At 43.6% G+C, this 19,191-nt stretch overlaps 1 protein-coding gene across 2 annotated transcripts in view; it reads right to left on the bottom strand.

Annotated features, from left to right (window-relative positions):
- MOB1B (MOB kinase activator 1B) overlaps positions 1-15,973 on the bottom strand; it is a 46,032-nt gene extending 30,059 nt beyond the window's left edge. Inside the window, exon 1 of one of the 2 annotated variants that reach the window (XM_030021933.2) lies at positions 15,775-15,973. In XM_030021933.2, coding sequence (XP_029877793.1) covers positions 15,775-15,788 — 14 coding nt within the window. In that variant the 5' untranslated portion in view covers positions 15,789-15,973. Of the gene's footprint in view, positions 1-14,901; positions 15,003-15,774 lie in introns of those variants that run through there. The other variant, XM_030021923.2, reaches the window with a different exon arrangement.
- Between the last annotated feature and the right edge of the window lie 3,218 nt (positions 15,974-19,191).

The raw sequence follows: 19,191 nt of genomic DNA, 5'->3' as shown, positions 1-19,191 counted from the left end.
AGTTAAGAGCTGCCAACTCCTTATACAACATAGCTGCTCTCCCAAAAAAAGGTAAGACAGTGGTTAGAAAGCAATTCCAGGCCTAGGGTTTTTGTTTTGCTTTGTTTCTTTGGGGTTTTTTTTAAGAAAGAATCAGTTGCACTGACTTGAAAAATTGCCACAGGCACATGGTCATTCCTACAGAAACAAAATACATGTTGTTTAGTGTTTATACACTCTACTGTAGGAAACAGTAACTCCAAGTACTTAAATCAGTGGCACACAGTTGAAATTTCCCCCTGTAGCTAGTATGAGATACAAGAATAACCTAAATTGTCTACTACACCTAGAGTAAGTCACTGAAATTAGAAATATCAAAGTTAAAAATGGTGAAAGTACAGGTGCCTAAGAAATGATTCTTCCCAAAGCTAACACTGCACTTGGTAACCAAGAGGCCTCCACTTTTATAAAGAATGTCTTTGTGTGATTAACTCACCTATTGCCTGCCCGAGCCACAGCCAGTTGCCAAGGCTACAAAAGCCTGGTGCCACGCTTTATAACCCAAGAAGTTGGAGCCAAGTTACTTCTTCCCAGATTTCAGCATGCTCCTTCTGCAGCACTGCCATCAGGAAAGCGGTGTGGAGCATCTTCAGGAATAAGTACTCGATTCTGCCAAAGTAACAATTAGGCTTCCAGACATTTCTGTGCAAACCCATCCCCGTCATATTCCCACAGGGGCTCCTGCTCGCTCCAAAAAAGAATTGCTTCCTACGTTCAGCTGTCCTTTCAGACGCCTGACCCCCTGTTGCAAGGAAGGGAGCTTGCTTTCTGCCTCCCAGTGACAGGCTCTCCTCACTCGCAGGCTGGCGAGGAGGCCCGGCCGGACCTTCCCCTTGGCCAGGCGCCCGGCGATGGGTCGGGGAGAGCGGCTGCAGCTCCTGCCCGAGCCCACGGTCTCTCCGGGGGGAGGCAGGCAGGCCCTGCTCCGCTCAGGTCCTCTCCTTGCAGGGGCTTCTGCTGAGCATGGCGAAGCTGCCCACGGCAGCCGCTTCCCCGCAGAGCTCTGTGGCGGTTTGGGTTTTGGGTTTTTTTTTGTTTTCCCCCAAATACTCCAGGTCCTTGAGCTTAGCAGCTTAACAAGAAATTCAGATTTGAAAATAAATAAATAAATCCCAAGGTAACAGACACAAAACACAACTTTCCACAAAAGGCAGGGGGTCCTTTCAGAAGAAAAAGGAAAGAAAAAGCTTAGTTTCAAACACCATTTTTTTTAAGTACTGAATACCACTCTCAAAAAAAAAAAAAAAAGAAAAAAAAAAAAAAAAAAAAAAAAAAAAAAAAAAAAAAAAAAAAAAAAAAAAAGGAAAAAAAAAGAAGAAAAAAAAAAGAAAAAAAGCCACCAGCAAACATGAACTAAAAAGTTTCCTCATCTGAAAAAAAAATAAAGGTATCACAGACTGGGGGAATTTAAAACAATGTCCTTATATTTCAGCACATGGAATTGACAACAATGGCAATACAACACAGGTTATTCCTAAAAGAAGAGCTTCTTCAGATGTCTGGAAATGGAATACATACAAATCCAGACAAAACCCCAAATACCACTTTCTTCTTGTCAGTGAAACACTGTCATTCATCCTTCCTCATCCTGCCCTTTTTCTCTGCTACACAATGAAGAAAGTTCAGTTTGCTGGAGGTTTTTCAACCTGAACATGCTTCTCAAGGGTTACAGTGACCATTATCATTGTAACTGATTTGAAACAGTGCCTCCTTCTACCAAAGTACTGACAGTGAAATAGGTATTTTTATGAGACTTTTAATTCTCTACCCATCCAGGCAGGGACTAAGATCTGGCTTCCCTTTCTCAGAAAAACAGCTGTCTTCACAGACTGAAGCTCCACACAGGATGGTATGAGAGGAGGCAGATGAAAAAGTCATCATCTCACCAATAGCTCTTAAAAAATACAGGTATCATTCTACACAAGACACTACATGTTAAAAGAGCAGAAGTTTATCAGATGATTCACATCCAGTAAGGAGAAAGTTATTTAAGGTAGCCTTAAGGAATGGTTTTGCTTTTGCTTGTCCCAGCCATCACCACCCAGTGTTGAAGGCTGTCATAACACGTACACATTCTTAAAATACTTTTTTTTTTTCTTCTATACATACACATTTTAGAGTCAGTGAAATCAAGCAAATGCAGGATTTGTCCAGCAGAAGTCAGATGCTCTTACGTGCACCAGAAGAGAGCTGAAGACAAGCTTTTGCTGGCTAAGCTATGCCTAGGGGACAGGTGACTGGCCCTTGGAAACTGGCTATTTAACTCTCCCCTCTGACACATGCCCTCGCTCGCCCTCCAGCAGCACACTTGGTGCCAAATCCACAAAGATGTTAGGTGGCTGCAGACGATTTTCTAGCCAAGCCAGGCACCTATGCTCCTCTGCGTCTCTCCACCTTCCTTTTTCTATCTGCAAGCCCAGAATGTGCCTGTAGACAAGGGGGAAGGGTTATGCTACAACAGTCATGTCTACTACAAACCCAACCCACGTGCGTGGCAATGGTGTTCCTGCTGTTTCACCAGTCGGATGGAACCCTTCTCTCAAGTAATCACGACTCCTAATCCAAGGAACAAGCAAGTGTCCAGAACACTATCCCATAACCAGGAAATCATCATCAGTTTGCTATGCTCACACACAAAATAAATTCCCTTGTTTCATTTACAACATATTCATTTAATACACTTTCATCCTCGGAAAAATCCTCAAAATAAACAAAGCAAGTCACAGTTCCCCTCACTGGATACTAGCAGAGCTCCCTCTGTGCACTCAAAAACACAATTAAGCCAATTCCCAGAGCAGCCAACAGTTGCGGAAGTGACTCAGCTCCTCAAGCATTGTCCTCTGTAGGACTAACAGCAGTGCTGGGCAATGCAAGGAGAGGGACAGGCCAGAGACACAAAAAGAAGTATACAAGGGTATCCATCAGAAAAAAACTTAGATGAAAAAAGGAAGAAGTACACATTCAGCCAAGCATACCCTATTGACTTGCAGAGACAAGCAGGCAGACATGCAGACCGCAGAGGAACTGGAACATGCCCGTGATATAAAATCTGCAGCCTCCCAAGAGGCTCACTCTGCATGTTTTATCGATGTCACTGGATTGCTGCTCCCCACGTTTCTCCACAGACTTTTTCAAAAGGTTTAAGACTACCAAACATCACTCGAAACAAGTCTTCACTCCAATTTGCAAGGACGAGGCTTTTAGCAGAGACCCAAGCATCTCCTCTGCATGTTCTCCTCTGACATCCATTTGAAATCCTGTTACGTGAGAGGAATCAAGATTACCCAGAATGTTTTGCTGCACGCTCCCGGGTATCCATCGACTACCTTGAGGCAAACGCAACGCTGTCTTCACTCACAAAATGTCTGTCTGATTACAAACAGAAATTAGATTTTCAAGAAAGCTGAGGACTGGTCTTGGCTGTTTTGTTAGGTTCTTTCCATCAGATCCAGGTTCTTTGACTATTTTAATACTAACATTTACTGTGTACATACACACACACACATCATGGAACTGTAGGGCATAATCAAAACCAGATTTATTTCTGCAGATTCTAATATCCTAGTATTCATGGACTATTTCTTCAAAAAAGCAGGCTACTAGCAGCTTTGAAGAAGGTAAACACAAAGTATTCCTTCCTCTCCAACTGCTTTTTTTTTTCCTATGAATCACTGAGATGGAGTTCAGTATCTTCACCATTTCGGTCACTAATTAAGCTCTCTGCAAACTAAATTGCACTATTTTCTCACTAATGTTCCCCCCTTTTCTCAGGACACCCTTATTTCTGTCAATTAACATTAGCTCGCTTAAAAGGGAGGGCACAGCATGAATTTAAACAGAAGTTAGAACTTCACCCAGTTATGATTCAAAGTTTAGTTTCCACGAAGGTTCAAACCTCGGTTTACTTCATGAATGTACCTAATAAATCATTCAGTAGACATAACTACACTTCTTTTGTAAAACCTACCCTTTCCCATACATAAAACTTGCCACTAAAAAGCCATTTGAACACTTATTTCTGCTGTACATGAGTGTATGGCGCATTTTCCTTTGGAGAAAGAGGATTCAATCAAGCTGTAAATAGTAGACTACTGAAAGAAACTGAAAGGTTGCTGAAAAGGATACCGTACGTACCCTGCAGCAAGGACTGCTGTGGGAGAACTCAAGCCACAGAGAATGCAGTTCTGCCCTGTGGCAAGCAAATTCAGAAACAACAAAGTCAAGTTCTTGTGACAGAGGATTATGTAACATTTGTTAACAGAAGTATACCTATGCACTCCATACCCATCGGAACCTGCAGAAAGACTCAAACCTGTGAATTTTGCAGTCCAAACCACCTCAGATGGTCTCCCTCTAATTTGTTATATGCATAATGAAGACGCAGACCCAAGAGCAAATGCAGAAAGAAGAACATTTGCGTATTTGGGGGAAATTCTTAAAACCTGTCACTCAGATGTTTCCAAGAAAATGTTATGTTCTAAAGGAAAAACAATTACACAGAGGGAAAATGCTCAGTAACACATGTGGGAGTGAGGATGACACAGCACATGTTACGCAGACACATGGAAACATGAAAAGCAGTATTAGACCACTCAAACGTCATGCAGAACATAAGGGAACGGAGCAGGGTTTTTTGGTTTTTTTTTCTTTTTAAGAGGGAAGCAATAGCATTCAAGTCCTGGCCTGGCAGTCAAAGTGAACACCAACAAGAGCGGGAAATAAATCAACCACAGAATACAAGCATCCACAGATGATCAGAAAACAAAACTAGCAAGTACCATTACGGATGCAACTAAGGAAATTATAAAAGAAATATCAGGAAATATATAAAGCTACAAGTCTGGGTTACTTCTTTCAATAACACATCCAATTGCATTTAAAGAAAAGATACTGGAAATGTTAATAAAGAAAGAAGGTTTACTAAACCATTTAAGTAGGCATGAAGGAGTTCAAGATCTTTCAACGAGTAACTGAAAATATCATGAAGTGGCCTGGAGAGCTCCAGCTTGCCTCGCACAGCCTTGCACGCTGCCTGTCCCATAAAGCATCATCCAGCTTGTGGGGCAGGAGGAAAGGGGGAGGCATGTCAAATAAATAAAGCAGGTGATTAACAGTATTTGCCTACCTATGATTTCATTACTGTAGTACTTTTTTGATTTGATGAAACAAGGACAAAAGTATCCCATACCAAAAGTATACGCTACTTCCCACAGCAAACTGTTCCCCCTGCTACAGAGATTTCCTTATATTCAGCTAAATTCTCTTCATGTCTTTACATTACTAATGCCCGCTACATCCTAAACCGTATCTGCTGGTAACAGTCACACCCTTTAAATACATTTAAGAAAGCAGGAAGCAGCGCTTTTCAGAAAGCGGTCTACAAGCCATTGAGGATGGTAAATTGCAGCAATAAAAGTTTGGCTCCAGTATCAAATTAGATCCTTACTTATACACCAAATATAGTGCTTGGAGAACATGCCTCAGAACATGGATCGTTTCCCAAAATGCTGATCAGTGCTTTTGAAAACCAATGCTTTATGAATGACTAAAGCAAATCTAGTCATACAACCTAAGAAATCACAGCAGGGGATTTGAAAGGAGGAAAAAAAAAAAAAAAAAAAAAGACTAAACAGTTCAAGACCGTCTTCAATCCTTTTAAACACAATAAAAAGAACAAACTGTTAATGACTTTAGGAAAAAAGCAAGTTAAAGAAGAAGAAACTTAACTAAATTTTAATGGGGGAGGAGTCACTTTAGCACTTTATAAAAGGCTGTCTTTTATTGCAACCCCCACATAAAACAGGCTGATGAGATGAACATGGCAAATGAGAAATACTTGGCAACTTCCCAACAGAAAACCTCAAAGCATACATGTAAGATTACACTTAAACTTTGATTAATAGGTAAAATGGGGTCTGAATTCAGCAAACAACAGAACAATCAGTAGAAGCAAGAAATAACACAGAGAATAACAGGAAGATGAAATGGACAGGAGGCAGTAATGAATAATCTACCAGCTTTCCAAAAATACACTGCATTACCTCATCACCAAGTATTTCTTACACATCCCCCATATTTAATACAATCTTGTATGTGCTGTGTGTAACTATCTTCAGTAAAATTTGCTTATATCTTGCAAAGTATCATATTGGGAGAATCCACCTATCTGAAGCATCTGAGGGGGAACAGCAGCTCCTACACACACAGGAGAACATTTCTTCTGAGATTATTTAAGCTTGTGCATTTGACAGTTGAGTCCACAGTCAGTTTAACTGTTCTATGGTGAATTTAAATATACAGGTTTTTCCTCTTTTCCACTCACACTGCAGCAAGAAATTTTAAGAAGAGCTGTCAACCACAGAAGTTGGTTGGACATTAGAGACACTTGATTTTTTGTAAGTTACACTTCAGCATTAGAAAAAACAGTATTTTGTTGCCACAAAATATGACAAGTAAAAGAGATAGTAATGCCATTTTGATTCCTGGATCTAGAACTCTCATCAAGTCCCTAAAACAATTGCTCCATTCAAGCAAAACCACGACTGTGCTACTGAAGTTGGTAAAAACACAATTAAAATACCAGCTAGCCAAACAAAATATGGGTTATTTTATTAAGGTCAATGTAGGAAACCCACCCAATCATTATTTGGGTTGAAATGATTTCTGTATCAAAAATCAGATGTCTCAATTTTTAGCAAAAGAGGAATTTACCAAAGCTTACTTAAGCTCGTTTATTCTCTTTGTCATAAAGAAAGGAATTAGACTTGTGATAAAGACAACAAATCCAGGCATTATGAGTTTCTTATCTGCATGATGGTCGTCTTCGCTGAGGAAGGGATTAAGATTTTGTACGTCAGGAGCACTCAAATCTCTAGGACACAAGCAATTAACTCTGGAGGTAAGCTACCGAATTCAAAGTGCAACGACAGACAACCCCCCCAAAAAACGCAAGTACGTGGAAAAGAAGCAAACTTCAAATAAAACTCAACTGAAATATGGGTGGGATCACAGGAGGTATGTAAGAATAACAAAAGGAATGGATTCCTGCCAAGGAATAGCTGTGAACTGGAGAAGGAAGAGAGGAAAGGGTGAACAAGATAGAAGTGTCTTCACAAAAAAAAAAAAAAAACAGAAGGGAAGTTGGGACAAGAAGCTATGGTCACAGTGGGATTTCAAGATGAATGGGAAAAGACAGAACAAAGGAAGAAAGACCATTTACATTTGTAAGTTATATCAGAGCAACCAAAGTCAATGTTCTGAAGGGCAAGGCCTAAATGGACCAAAAAGCTGCACCAACTCCTGAAGAAAAAGAGAAACAATGCAAGAGAAGAGTGAATGAATTCACTTCCACTTCACTACTGCTTTTAAAAGTTTCAAGATATATTTTCAAGGAAAAAACTCCTGTTACCTTCATGAATTCACAGTGGGGCACTAACTTTTTATTAACACAAAATTACCATCTCATACGCATGAATTTACTGTCTGCTGACTCAGGCTACATATTCAAAATGGGAAGCAAAGACTTGAATTAAACGGAACACGTCCGAGATGCACACCACTTGTAACTACACTGTACAAAACTGGGTATCAGGTTGTGGAAGGCATACACTTACTAAGCTAGCTAAGAAATAAGAAGTCATTTCGAACTTAGTATCCAGGGTCCAATTTAAGCTGCACGGATACATGCCTCTCCAGACAGCCAATGCCCAGCTCTCATTCCCTTCTTTCAAATCCTTTCATCAAAATATTGACCCAGGCAACAGTGTCCTGGGAAAGCATCTTACAGATCCACATGCAGACTAACCACCATGCTGGCTCTGGGAAATTATTTGAAAAATTATAAAATGAACTTTGTGGTTACTTCTTTATGATCTGCTTTAAACTGATCCAGAAAAGCTGCACATACATGGTTTTAGATAACCTAGCGTCGTGGTTTAACCCAGCCGGCAACTAAGCACCATGCAGCCGCTCACTCATGTCCCTCACAGTGGGATGGGGGAGAGAATCAGAAGGGTAAAAGTGAGAAAACTCGTGGGCTGAGATAAAGACAGTTTAATAGGTAAAACAAAGGCCACACACACAAGCAAAGCAAAGCAAGGAATTCATTCACCACTCTTCATCGGCAGGCAGGTGTTCAGCCTTCTCCAGGCAAGTAGGGCTCCATCATGCCTAACGGTGACTTGGGAAGACAAACGCCATCACTCCAAACATTCCCCCTTCCTTCTTCTTTGTCCAGTTTATATACTGGGCATGACATCACATGGTATGGTATATCCCTCTGGCCAGTTTGGGTCATCTGTCCTGGATGCGTCCCAACTCCCAACTCCCTGTGCCCCTCCAGCCTTCCTGCTGGCTGGGCATGAGAAAATGAAAAATCCTTGACTTAGTCTAAACACTATTCAGCAACAACTGAAAACATCAGTGTGTTATCAACATTCTTCTCATACTGAACCCAAAACATAGCACTGTACCAGCTACTAGAAACAAAATTAACTCTATCCCAGCTGAAACCAGGACACCCACCTAGTCAGAATGTACTGTAACTCTGGAGGGAAATTTATAGCACCCTGCTCAATTTTAAAATTCAGTGTATTTCCTTCCAGAAGAGGTAAATGCAACAGATGTCTTCCTCTGGAAGAGAGCCCTCTGAAAACTTAAAAAGATAAATCATTTTCTTGCCCTTATTTGCCTCATAAAGACTCCAAAAAGGACTTTTGCAGATTTTTCTCCCAAACGCTTTCAGCGCCATTCACCTAAGTTACTTTCCTATGGTACAGCGTGGTCCTTCACACCAGCACAAATATGTCCATCACAACCTCTCTTCAGTAACATTCACATATCACACAGCAGGTGAAGTTACAATACTGACAGCCAACGTTACACTAGTGCCACAGAAGCACGATGGAAGTGAAAGGGAAGGAAATGCTGTGTTTGAAAAAAGCAACACACACAGAGACAACAAAGCAAATCACTGAATCCTGATAATCCCACCTCATGAAATTTACATGCTAGAAAAATTCTAAAAACTCTGTGAAAAGCAATTAAGTTACATTCAGTTACAGTTGAAGATAGATTCTACAGCATTTGAATATATAACCCACAATCTCCCTCTCTGTGTACTTAAACAACAAAAAAAAAGACAAAACCCAAACAACAAGTTCATTGTAGCTCAACTCTAATGGGAAGTGGCTTAGTTTACAAATGGTAAAAGCACCGCACAGCATATCCTGCGGTTTAGGTTGATTTGTGGGTCAAAGGCTTATTGATAGCTTTGGCAGCAATATCTTTCTTGTTGCTTACTACAGAAGACTTAAAAGCGGTGTAATTAAATGCAGCTATTAACTTCTCTAAGAAGAACAAGCAGTTTCATTCTGTCAGCCTTGGGCACGAAAACATATTACCGCACTTGCAACTCTTAAGCCACCCCTCAGTGGACAAACACTTCTAATATTTTATCCTTTTTCAAACAAGATAAAAAAAGACTAGGTATCTTTCAGGACACATACAGCCTAAGATGTAACTGTGACCCCTGGGCTGTCCTTACCATGGTTGTCTGATGCCATGAAGAGGTCCTAAATCCAAAGCCTTGACAGAAAAATATCAAATGCTTTTGGCGCCTTTTCAAGAATAAAAAACCAAGCACCTTCACACGTGCCTAAATCCTCCCCTGAGCCTTGTTCCACCACTATTCTCATCTGACAAATGTAAATAGCTAATTGCATAGGTTCGCTTACATTGCAAACACAAAGAGAAGAGGACAAACAAGGGAAAACAATTGTAGCATAAAAGCAAACAATTAGGAAGCAATTAAGACCGGACATCACCGCGATGTAGTAAACACAACTTTCACAATGAACAATGCCTTTCTTCATATGATTTTTTTTCTTTTTTTTTCATTCCAAAACAATGCTTCTATACTGAGAAGGAAGCATCTAAGAACATTTCGAAGTGTCTATCGCTCAGTTCATCAATTACATGTTCCCCGAAACAGAGTATTAGTGGCAAAAGTTTTTTTTCAAATGCAATTGCAAGCTCAGACATCTTACAGCCTGAACTGGTCTGCACAGCTCTATTATTCCAAGGCAGACTCGTTCTTTCTGAAATAAAAGCCAGAACTCAGCTTCGCAGCCCTCTACCCTCCAAGCTTACTGATAAGGCAGCAACACTCACGCATTACCGGATACAATTTATTTCCATTTCATCGTACACAAACTTGATCAGCTACTTTTTGAAAGTGTATGCTCGTTTACCGCGACAAGCAGACATTTCATCAAACTCATCAAGAATGAACAAAGCCACTGTCAGGGGAATGGCAAGAACTCAACTACGTAAACAGGTAGTAACACACACAGAAAGCCAAATGAAGTTTGAAGGACAGGGTTGGCGACACAGCTCAGCTTATTCGACTGCCAGTTTGCAGAGAAAAAGGGAGAAGCCTCCTCCCTGCCTTTTGCCATGTCCAGACACTCCTGCTGCTTCCATTATTCTGACACCATCCCTCATGTCACTACACAATGACACCAAGTAACTAAATTAGCAAAAAACCTAATCCCACGAAAAAGGAATTCATAGTTTTCTGCTGGTTTAGCTTCTTGTACCAGCTCATTAGAAGGATGACAAGTGCCTCAGTGAGCTTAACCCTATCAGCAAACTGCACCCTAACAAACTGTTTTGGGGTCTTCAGGGAAGGTAAATGAGGAAGGAAGCAGAGTGACAAGTACTTTAAAAGGCCTTTTTCAAGAGAGTTCGAGAATTGTAAAAGGAATTGTACCACAGGCAGCACAAGAGGCAACACAAACACCTCTATCTAACTTTTTCATTCCCGTGGTTTCTGGAAGCTTTCTGTTCCTTAGTGCTCACTGCCTTGAAAGCGAAACCAGCTGCCAGCCAAGTAACAAATCTTTTGATAGCAGGCATTTCAAAACAGGAATTAAACACAGAGTTAATACTGCAAGTGAACTGATGTGCTTCAACAACATTAAACACAAATTTCAGGTAAAAGCATATATTTCTACAGCCAGTAATTCAATGAATCATAGAATCATTTAGGTTGGCAAAGACCCTTAAGATCATTGAGTCCAACGATTAACCTAACACTACCACTGAAAGCTATAAGCAGCTTAAAAAAAAAAAAAAAAAAAAAAAAACACACACCATTTTACTTTCTGTGAAGTTCATTGTCAGAGCTGACTCCATATAAACTCTACCTCTAAGGAATCCTTTTGCTTTCCTCAGAACTCCAAATTACTGTTACCAAGACTTAAAAACCAAAAAATTCTTTAAACAGTTGGCAATAACTTTGCAGTTCTCTCTCCAATTTACTCACAGGCAAACTCAAGAGACATTTCATTCCTGGTACTCTTCCAAAAAAAATTAAAAAAAAAAAGAAAAAAGAAACCAAACGCATCCCTAATGGTACTGGTTAAAAAACAGGTTTTGCAGTAAGGTAACACATTCACGTGTCGAGAACCTCTACCCTGATCTCTGCTCTAGGAACACAGAGTGCACAGTAGTATTACACTAATCAAGCTAAAACTGAAGGAAACCAGTACATTAAAATACAGAAGAAAAACATCTGAATGTTCGACAAGCATATACTTCCCATTTCTAACAGTCTGTGAATGCCTACACGTTGATTTTCAGTGACCGAAATTCCAGTTTAGAAGTGCCTAACAGTCTTCTGTAGGAGTCCTTGATAAAGAGGAGATAAATACCACATCTCCAACTTTCAACTACATAAGGAGCACTCACGAAACACTCGGTTGCTCTCCAGCTAGAGTAAGCTGAAAAACACTGCCCACTGTAGAAACTGCTTTCATTTATAAGTAGCAGCAACTCAGCATCTAGGAAAGCTGAGGAAAGGGAAACAACAAATAGCCATGATGTTCTTCAAGAGCAGGAGCAGGCTGGGAAATCAGGAAGGCCACAATGCTTGTCTATCTGGAAACAAACACACCAGCTCTGGTTTTGGTGTTACTCTGCAAGAGATGTAAGGAAAAAATGTCATGTCCCACTGCACTTTCTGCATATACATATACACACAAACTATGATTTCACTTAAATTAAAAAAAAAAAAAATTAACTCACACGCACCATCAGAAGAACCTGCTATGCTCTGCTGTGCTGTATAACAAGACGGAGAAGGAAGAGCACATCTTTCTCCCAGTCTGGTTTACAAGTTAAGTTTACATCGATCCATAAACAAATATGCCCCAGACAACAGCTACGGGTCCTCACCCTTACTTGCTGTTTCCATCAGCTCCTGGTCTTTCCAAGTCTCATCAGTTACGACTACTTACACGAATGTAATGTTAAAAAAACCATACACTGGAATTCTCTGAGAGGGATTTACGAATACATAGATGTTTGGGTTTTTGGGGTTTTTTTTTTTTAGGAAAAGACAATTTCACAATAATAAAACTTAATCTTTTACTTTTAAAAATAAATGGTTTTCATCTAGCTTCTTTTTTATGTTAAGTTTTGCCAGCGTAGGATAACACAAGCATGTTACCATATGGCACGCCTACCAGAACTATCTTTAATTTTTTTGCTTGGAGATGTAAGCTAAAGTACCTGTAACTATGCTGTAATTTCCTTTTAGAGAGAACTTATCTAGCTGACATTTTTTGGAACTGAAGATATTTTCTAGTCCAATTCCCACTTTTTCATTTTTTGTAAAGATTCAGGATAACCTATTCAACCATTGAAGAGGTTTACGAAGTCTTTTCAGAAAGGAAGAAACAAATCAGAAAGAGAAAACAGTGGTGCTGAAAATAACAATTGCTGTCAAAACCGAGTTGTATTAATTCAGTAGCTCGTCTCACAAGACAGTCTTTTTATAATGTTACCCATAACCAGAGAAGACAATGGTTTCCCTTGATTTCCACCCCCAACCCCCCCCCCCCATGTAGCTTTATATGTCACTGGCCCTGGCAACAGTGAAGAATAGCAATGGATTTGTCAGCGGACAAGGACCGTGCAACGGGCCCGCGAGGGGGGCCCCAAGCACCCTGTGTTATCCAAGCACAATCGCCCTGTTATTTGACAACAAGCAAGTCTGCATGCAGAGGACAGCTTTTGGTATCGTACTCGAGTGTCAAACTGACAAACTACAGCCAAGTTACTAACGATAAACCTGCACGATAGCCAATTTAGAAAACATTTCTAGTCTAAGTGCACAAGGACAATCTTCACCTGCTGCATCTTTATCACGAGTTCAAAATTGTGAGTCAGTTCACAAAAAGACAACAGTATCACTGAGGCAGAGAAAACAGCACGGACACAAAAACAACTTGGCTACCTCCATACCAAGGAAACTTTCGGTGAAAAAAGGGGTGAAAACATACTACAAAAAACTATGTAAAAAGGACTGTGAAAATGTGTGGGGTTATCAACTCAAAATACAAGTTTGTACTACTAAATCTGTAAAAGCGTAAAGATATCCAACCACTATCTTAGAATAACTTTATCAAGTTAACATGAAATTCAAGTTTGACAAAAGGTGATGCTAACTTTCTGGATACTTTAAAAAAAAAAAACAAACCAACAACAACAAAAAAAAACCCAAACCCTAACTATTTGCCAGTTACATAGAAAGCTTCCCTGGTCTCCCTGAGGCCTGCCAGGCATATTTAAAAATTTATTTTTTTAAATCCATTTCTAGACTGCAGATAAGCAAATTAGGTGCCATCCACAACACTCTGCCAACAACAGCTGAGACAGCTTTACCAAACATTTCTAGCTTTGCCATGCAATAACTTCAGTTTCCATCTCCATATTTCATCCAGCAAGACCACTTGAAACAATGCAGGTAGGGGTAAAGGTTTGCTTTCCTAGGTTTCAGAAGAGTCTGGAAACAGAAACAAGCATCTCATTATTGCTTGTGACAGAGGGTAGAGGGTTTCATGCTTTTCCGTTACCAGTTAGCCAAATGCTACAGAGAGGGAGGCTCTCTAATTTACAAACCAGACTCCCAGGACACCAGTGTACTTGAAATCCTGTCCCCCCTTCTCCATTGCAGCAGCTGAGAATTATGAAGGAGGGGGACAGCTGGGCTTCTCATTAGAAGCACCGCGCCTGAATCCACCGACAGTCATTTGTACCCACCTCCCATTTGCAGCTTGCACCCTGCAGCTGATAGGTGTCTTTCAAAACCTCTCTTGGGGTAAGGCAGCACAAACGCAATGACAGGCGAGCTGCTTTAGTACGGCAGAGTTAAAAGTTAAATGCAATGGAGGGATTTAGAAGGAAGCCAGCACCGGTGTTATTTGTCTCCATGAGAACACAACTTACTAGAACGCTCCAGCTCCCAAGATAAAGTATCTTCTCTAAAAGCAGACAACGTATACATCTGTTGGTTATCAATATAAGCCTTTAACAACTGTCAGATATTATGGCAACGGTCCCGCTAACTGCTCGCACGTAACTCTGAACGTGCAAGAACACTCAGCGGGCCGAAGGCCTTAATGGAGCCTGGCTCTGCAAGGGCGCCTTTTTCAGCTGCTTAGATTTCCCTTCTTTCCCTAGAGCGCATCTTCACTTTAATTAATAGGTCACTGAACCGGTTTACGTTAATTGTCAGAAGTACCTCGTCTTTGTTCCCAAGGGGAGGGACCAAAGTTCATTCAGTTGCTGTCGACGATGCAAAACTGCAAAACCTAAGGTCTTGCGCACACCTAAATCGCCACCGACTCCTAAGGGAGCTTTTTTATGCCGCAGTAAACAATTGCCTCCTCATTAGCAACGTGCACCCCGCCAGCGATCCCTCGCTCGCCGGCTCGCTGCGTTCGCACCAGATCCCCCTCAGTCATCTGCGCAACCATTACCTCAACCTGGAATTAACTTTTAAACGCTGCTGCTCACCAAAGCTGCGTCAACGCCATCCAGTTTTAACTTATCTACCGCAGATATCGCTACGGGCAGCAACTTCTGCCCATACCCTCCTTGCTGCGAGTAAAAAAAAAAAAAACATCGTGAGGAAAAGGGAGACTCCAAAGATGGGTGCCTTCCCCCCCAAAAGCCTGCTCTCGCCTTGCCAGCGATAAAACCCTTCGGGCTTGCCAACACAGCGCCCACCGCGACGCTCCCCAACGACCCCCAATTAATTGATTCGCCCTGCGTGGCTGATTTTTAAATTCGTGTCGTCCGCCCCCCCCCCCCCCCGTTCCAGACACCCCCACACACACCCACCAGACACCCCCGGGGGAACTGCCGCCCTCCAAACGCCCCGGCGGCCGGCCCCGAGCTGCCGTTAACCCCCAGCTCCCGCCGCTGAGGTGGCGGAGGCTGAGGCGAAGGGGGGGAAGGCGGCCGTTACAGCCCTCAAGGCGGCCGGTTGTCCTTCACACACACCCCCCCCCCCCCGCCGCCTACCCCGGGGGGACCGGGGCACAAAAGGGAGAGAAAGCGGGCACGGCGCTGCTCCGCCGCCGGAGCGGGACGGAGAAGAGAGGTGCGGAAAAAAAGAAAAAAGGATAAAAAAAAAAAAAAAAAAAAAAAAGAGGCGCCATGCCGGCGGGGAGCGGCCGCCCCGCTCCCTCAGGGCGGTTGGGGAGGGGTGGCGGGCGGCGGCCGCGTCCCCTCGGCGGGCTGCCCTGCCCGGCGGGGCGGGACGGGGTAGAAGAGGAGAAGGGAGGAAGAAGGGACCCTTGTCCCTCCTCAGGCAGGAGAGCCGGCGGGAGCAGGGGTCACCTCCTCCCGGCACGACCGCCGCGAACCCCCTCCGCGGTTACTCACAACAAGAAGCTCATGGCGATGGCGGCGGAGCGGGACCGGCGGCTGCCTGGGCTCGGCTCGGCGCGGCTCGGCTCAGCCTCGGCGCTGCTCGGCTCCCAATGGCAGCGGCGGCGCAAGGGCGGGCGTGTGCGGGGAGAGCGCCGCGGGGCGGGGACACGGCCCGCCGCCTCCCGCCGCCGCCACCCGCGGCCCGCCCGGCCGCCATCGCCCCCAGCGGTCCCCGCGGCCCGCCTCGGCGGACCTCCTTCTCCTCACGGCGGCCGGCTGTCGCCTCTCCCCGGGCACGGCTTGTCCCCCTCGGAGATCCCGCTGCCCCCTCAGGCGGCCTCGTCTTCCCTCGAAACCGGCATCCGTCCCCCTTGTCCCTCCGAATGCCCCCTTCTCCTCACCAGACACCTCCGCCCGCACCACAGGGCTGCCTGGAAGCGGGGTTTTCCCCCAGCTTTGGGTGACCCAAAGGGAGCGGAGAGCGGGACACGGCCTCCCGCCAGCCACCGTCCTCGGGTAAACCTCCGCGCCGCTCCAGGCCGCGGCGTCCCGGCTGTCGCCGGGCGATATTTCTTGGGCACCGGCATAACGTAAACGCTTCCGACAGCCTTTAGGCAGTCCCGGCAGTGAAATCCCCGTGGTCTTCTAGCAAATGTCACAGGGGAGCCGTGGAAAGCGACTGAGCAACGGTGCGGCCCGCCAGCGTTCATCCCTCTTCCACCCCAAACTGCCTCCTGTGGAGCAAGCCTGCGGGGTGCAGGAACGGAGCGGTTCACTTCAGCGTGTCAAAATGCATTACAATTTCATTATTTTTGCCATCCGGGCATCCTTAGGCGGTCTGTCCTCATTCTTCAGGTGCACGACAAAGGGGGTTCAGGTACCCAACCCACAGATAACCACCACGGTCATAAAAGGAATAGGGAGATCTTAACTGGCATTTCTGCCCTCCTCGCTCCACAGTCGGACCCTTTTTAAAAGAAATGTGTCAAAATGGCTTTAATGTTTCAACACAAACGTTTGATTTGTGAGCAATTTTTAACTCGGCTGGCTAGGGCGAGCAGTCAGCTAAGAAAGGGCACCCCTCAGAAGTGAAGATAAGGCCAGCTGCAAACTACCGAGGTAAAGAAAAATCCAGATTTTCTTACAAACCCTTGGCAGGTCCTTCACCTGACCCCTGCCCTGAACCACCTCACCTTGCGTGAGCACGGTTAAAAACCCTACGTCCTCCCGTTTGTGGAAATACAATGTACAGCACAGTCAGAGTATCATTTCAGCATAAGTTTTCAAATACGCACAATCGTGTCTTTGCTGGCAGCGATTGTCACGCGGTGTGCTCTTCCCAGGCGAGCGGGCTGTTCCGTGAAGTACAAACCGAGGGGCGCGCAGTTTATCGCAAAAGATGTCCGGCGGCTCATGCGACACCAGGTGACAGCTGCAGGCTGTGTTTTTGGGGTCTGGGGGCTGTGCTCTGGGAACCCTTACCTCCCATTCTCAAACCTGGAACAATGCTCTTAATTTTTGGGTTTGTCTCGGTCAGTTTATATGTTCCAGGGGAAACAAAGATAGACAGCAGCATACAGAATGCTTCAAGATAAAATATTCCTATCACACAAGGACCACACGTTCCACTGTAGACTTCGCCACATCCAAGTGCCACCACTTTGTGGCAGAAATTACAATCCCAGGGTGTAATTTCACGTGAAAATCTGCCTCTGTTTAGGTCACTAAGAAGCCAGCTGGATTTCGGAGAGGGGAAAGGACAGGCAGCACAACCCCCAGAGATTCCCTCCTGCCCCAAGGGGATTCTGCGAGCCCTGGCATCCCCACAAAGCTCACGCTGCTGCAGGTAGGCCAGAGGAAAACCTGATGGACCTTCAGATTCGTTATCAGGGAAATTCAGTACATCGAAACATGCTACAATCCCTCACAGCGTTAAGTTTCTGTACGGCACATAAGGGGTTTCAGCTATAAAGCCTTATGTGGCAACATTGACAGTCATCTGCTTCTCTCATGTTTTTAAATGCTGAAGCTGCATTTTCTGCTTTTCTGGCTCTGTCCTTCAGACCAAGTCAGAATGCCAGGTCAGTGCATTTCTACGTAAATTAAAATTACACTACTGTTTTTAGGACACTTTTAAAATCAAGTGTTTTACTGGGCAGCGAAGGCGTCATTAAAAAGCATTTCATGACGTTTGCAATTTTCATTTTGGCTGTATTAGTTAAAGCAGGCATGAAATGGGTCTCCGGGCACTTCTTAACAGATGCCGTCAGAATAAGTTGGCCACATAAATCAAACTCAAAGAAATATTGCTGATCTTTCTGGCACATTCATGTTGGGACATGAATAACCTCCGTTCTCTGTTCCCACCCATACGCTTCCTTCTACCCACAGAATGTTTTATTTTAGTGGCAAGTTAAAATTAAATGTCTGTTACTGCAGCAGTCAGTAGGAAATACTTGGCCTGGGCGGCTGTCAGGAGAAATGTGTTACGTAATGTGTACATTTTATGTCTCACATTAGTATTGGTCTATTCGGCATGGCTAAGGGTCACATGAAGTGCTCGCTTCAGACGCTGCCGATACAAGGGACTGGCAGCATGCTGCAGACTTACGTAAGAGTCGAACCGCTCAGTCGCTCCGGGAAAGGCACAGCGAATGCACCCGTGGCCTCACGTCTGTCATTTTGGTTTATCCATTATACTGTAGAGCTTAAAGAATTACTCTGAAAGGGCCCTCAAGCAGACAAAAGTGCTTTGGTCCTGAACTGAAGTTTCCAGCGTTTGCAGCACAGCTCAGTAAACGCAGAACATTCCAGCGGAAAAAAAAAAGTTCAAAAATTAAGATCACAAAAGTTAGTATGTGTATCATCAGGAACACAAAAAAAAAAGGAAGAACAACTTTGTTCTGAATTGTAAAGAATACAGTACGTAAACACTAAGCTCTGTAAACATTCTCCCAACATTCTAGATTAAACCGATAGCATCCATCAATTTCTTAATCATATTTCTTAATACTTGTTTGTGCGTTACGGTAAGGGATTTGATTTGTGAACAAGTGAAACACATAACTATAAATATCACATCAAACTTGTGGTACATACTTGTAATTATTCTCTACAAGAAATGCAAGGCATGAAGAAATTACAGGAACTACGAGGTGGTTATACGGTGGTCCTGAGAGTCACCGTAATTCTGGAGCTGGGACGGTACAACTCAGCAGCCTTGTTACTGCTGGACTGTAGACAGAGGAATAAATTCAGCCCTCTGTTGCCTTCAGGGCCTTTTCGGTGCTCAGGTATGCGTCATTCCTGCTACAATGTTCATACACTTTAGTAATAATGTCTCAGAAATAAACTATTCATGTAGGACCTGCTCCACAAATCTCAACGGTGTTTATGGTGTGTACACCATCTGCAGGGGGGTTTATGGTA

This window comes from Aquila chrysaetos, chromosome 1, assembly GCF_900496995.4.
Source record: "Aquila chrysaetos chrysaetos chromosome 1, bAquChr1.4, whole genome shotgun sequence".
Lineage (NCBI taxonomy): Eukaryota > Metazoa > Chordata > Aves > Accipitriformes > Accipitridae > Aquila > Aquila chrysaetos.
Note: the sequence above shows the minus strand (reverse complement) of the source record. Positions and strands in the feature narration are given on the sequence as shown.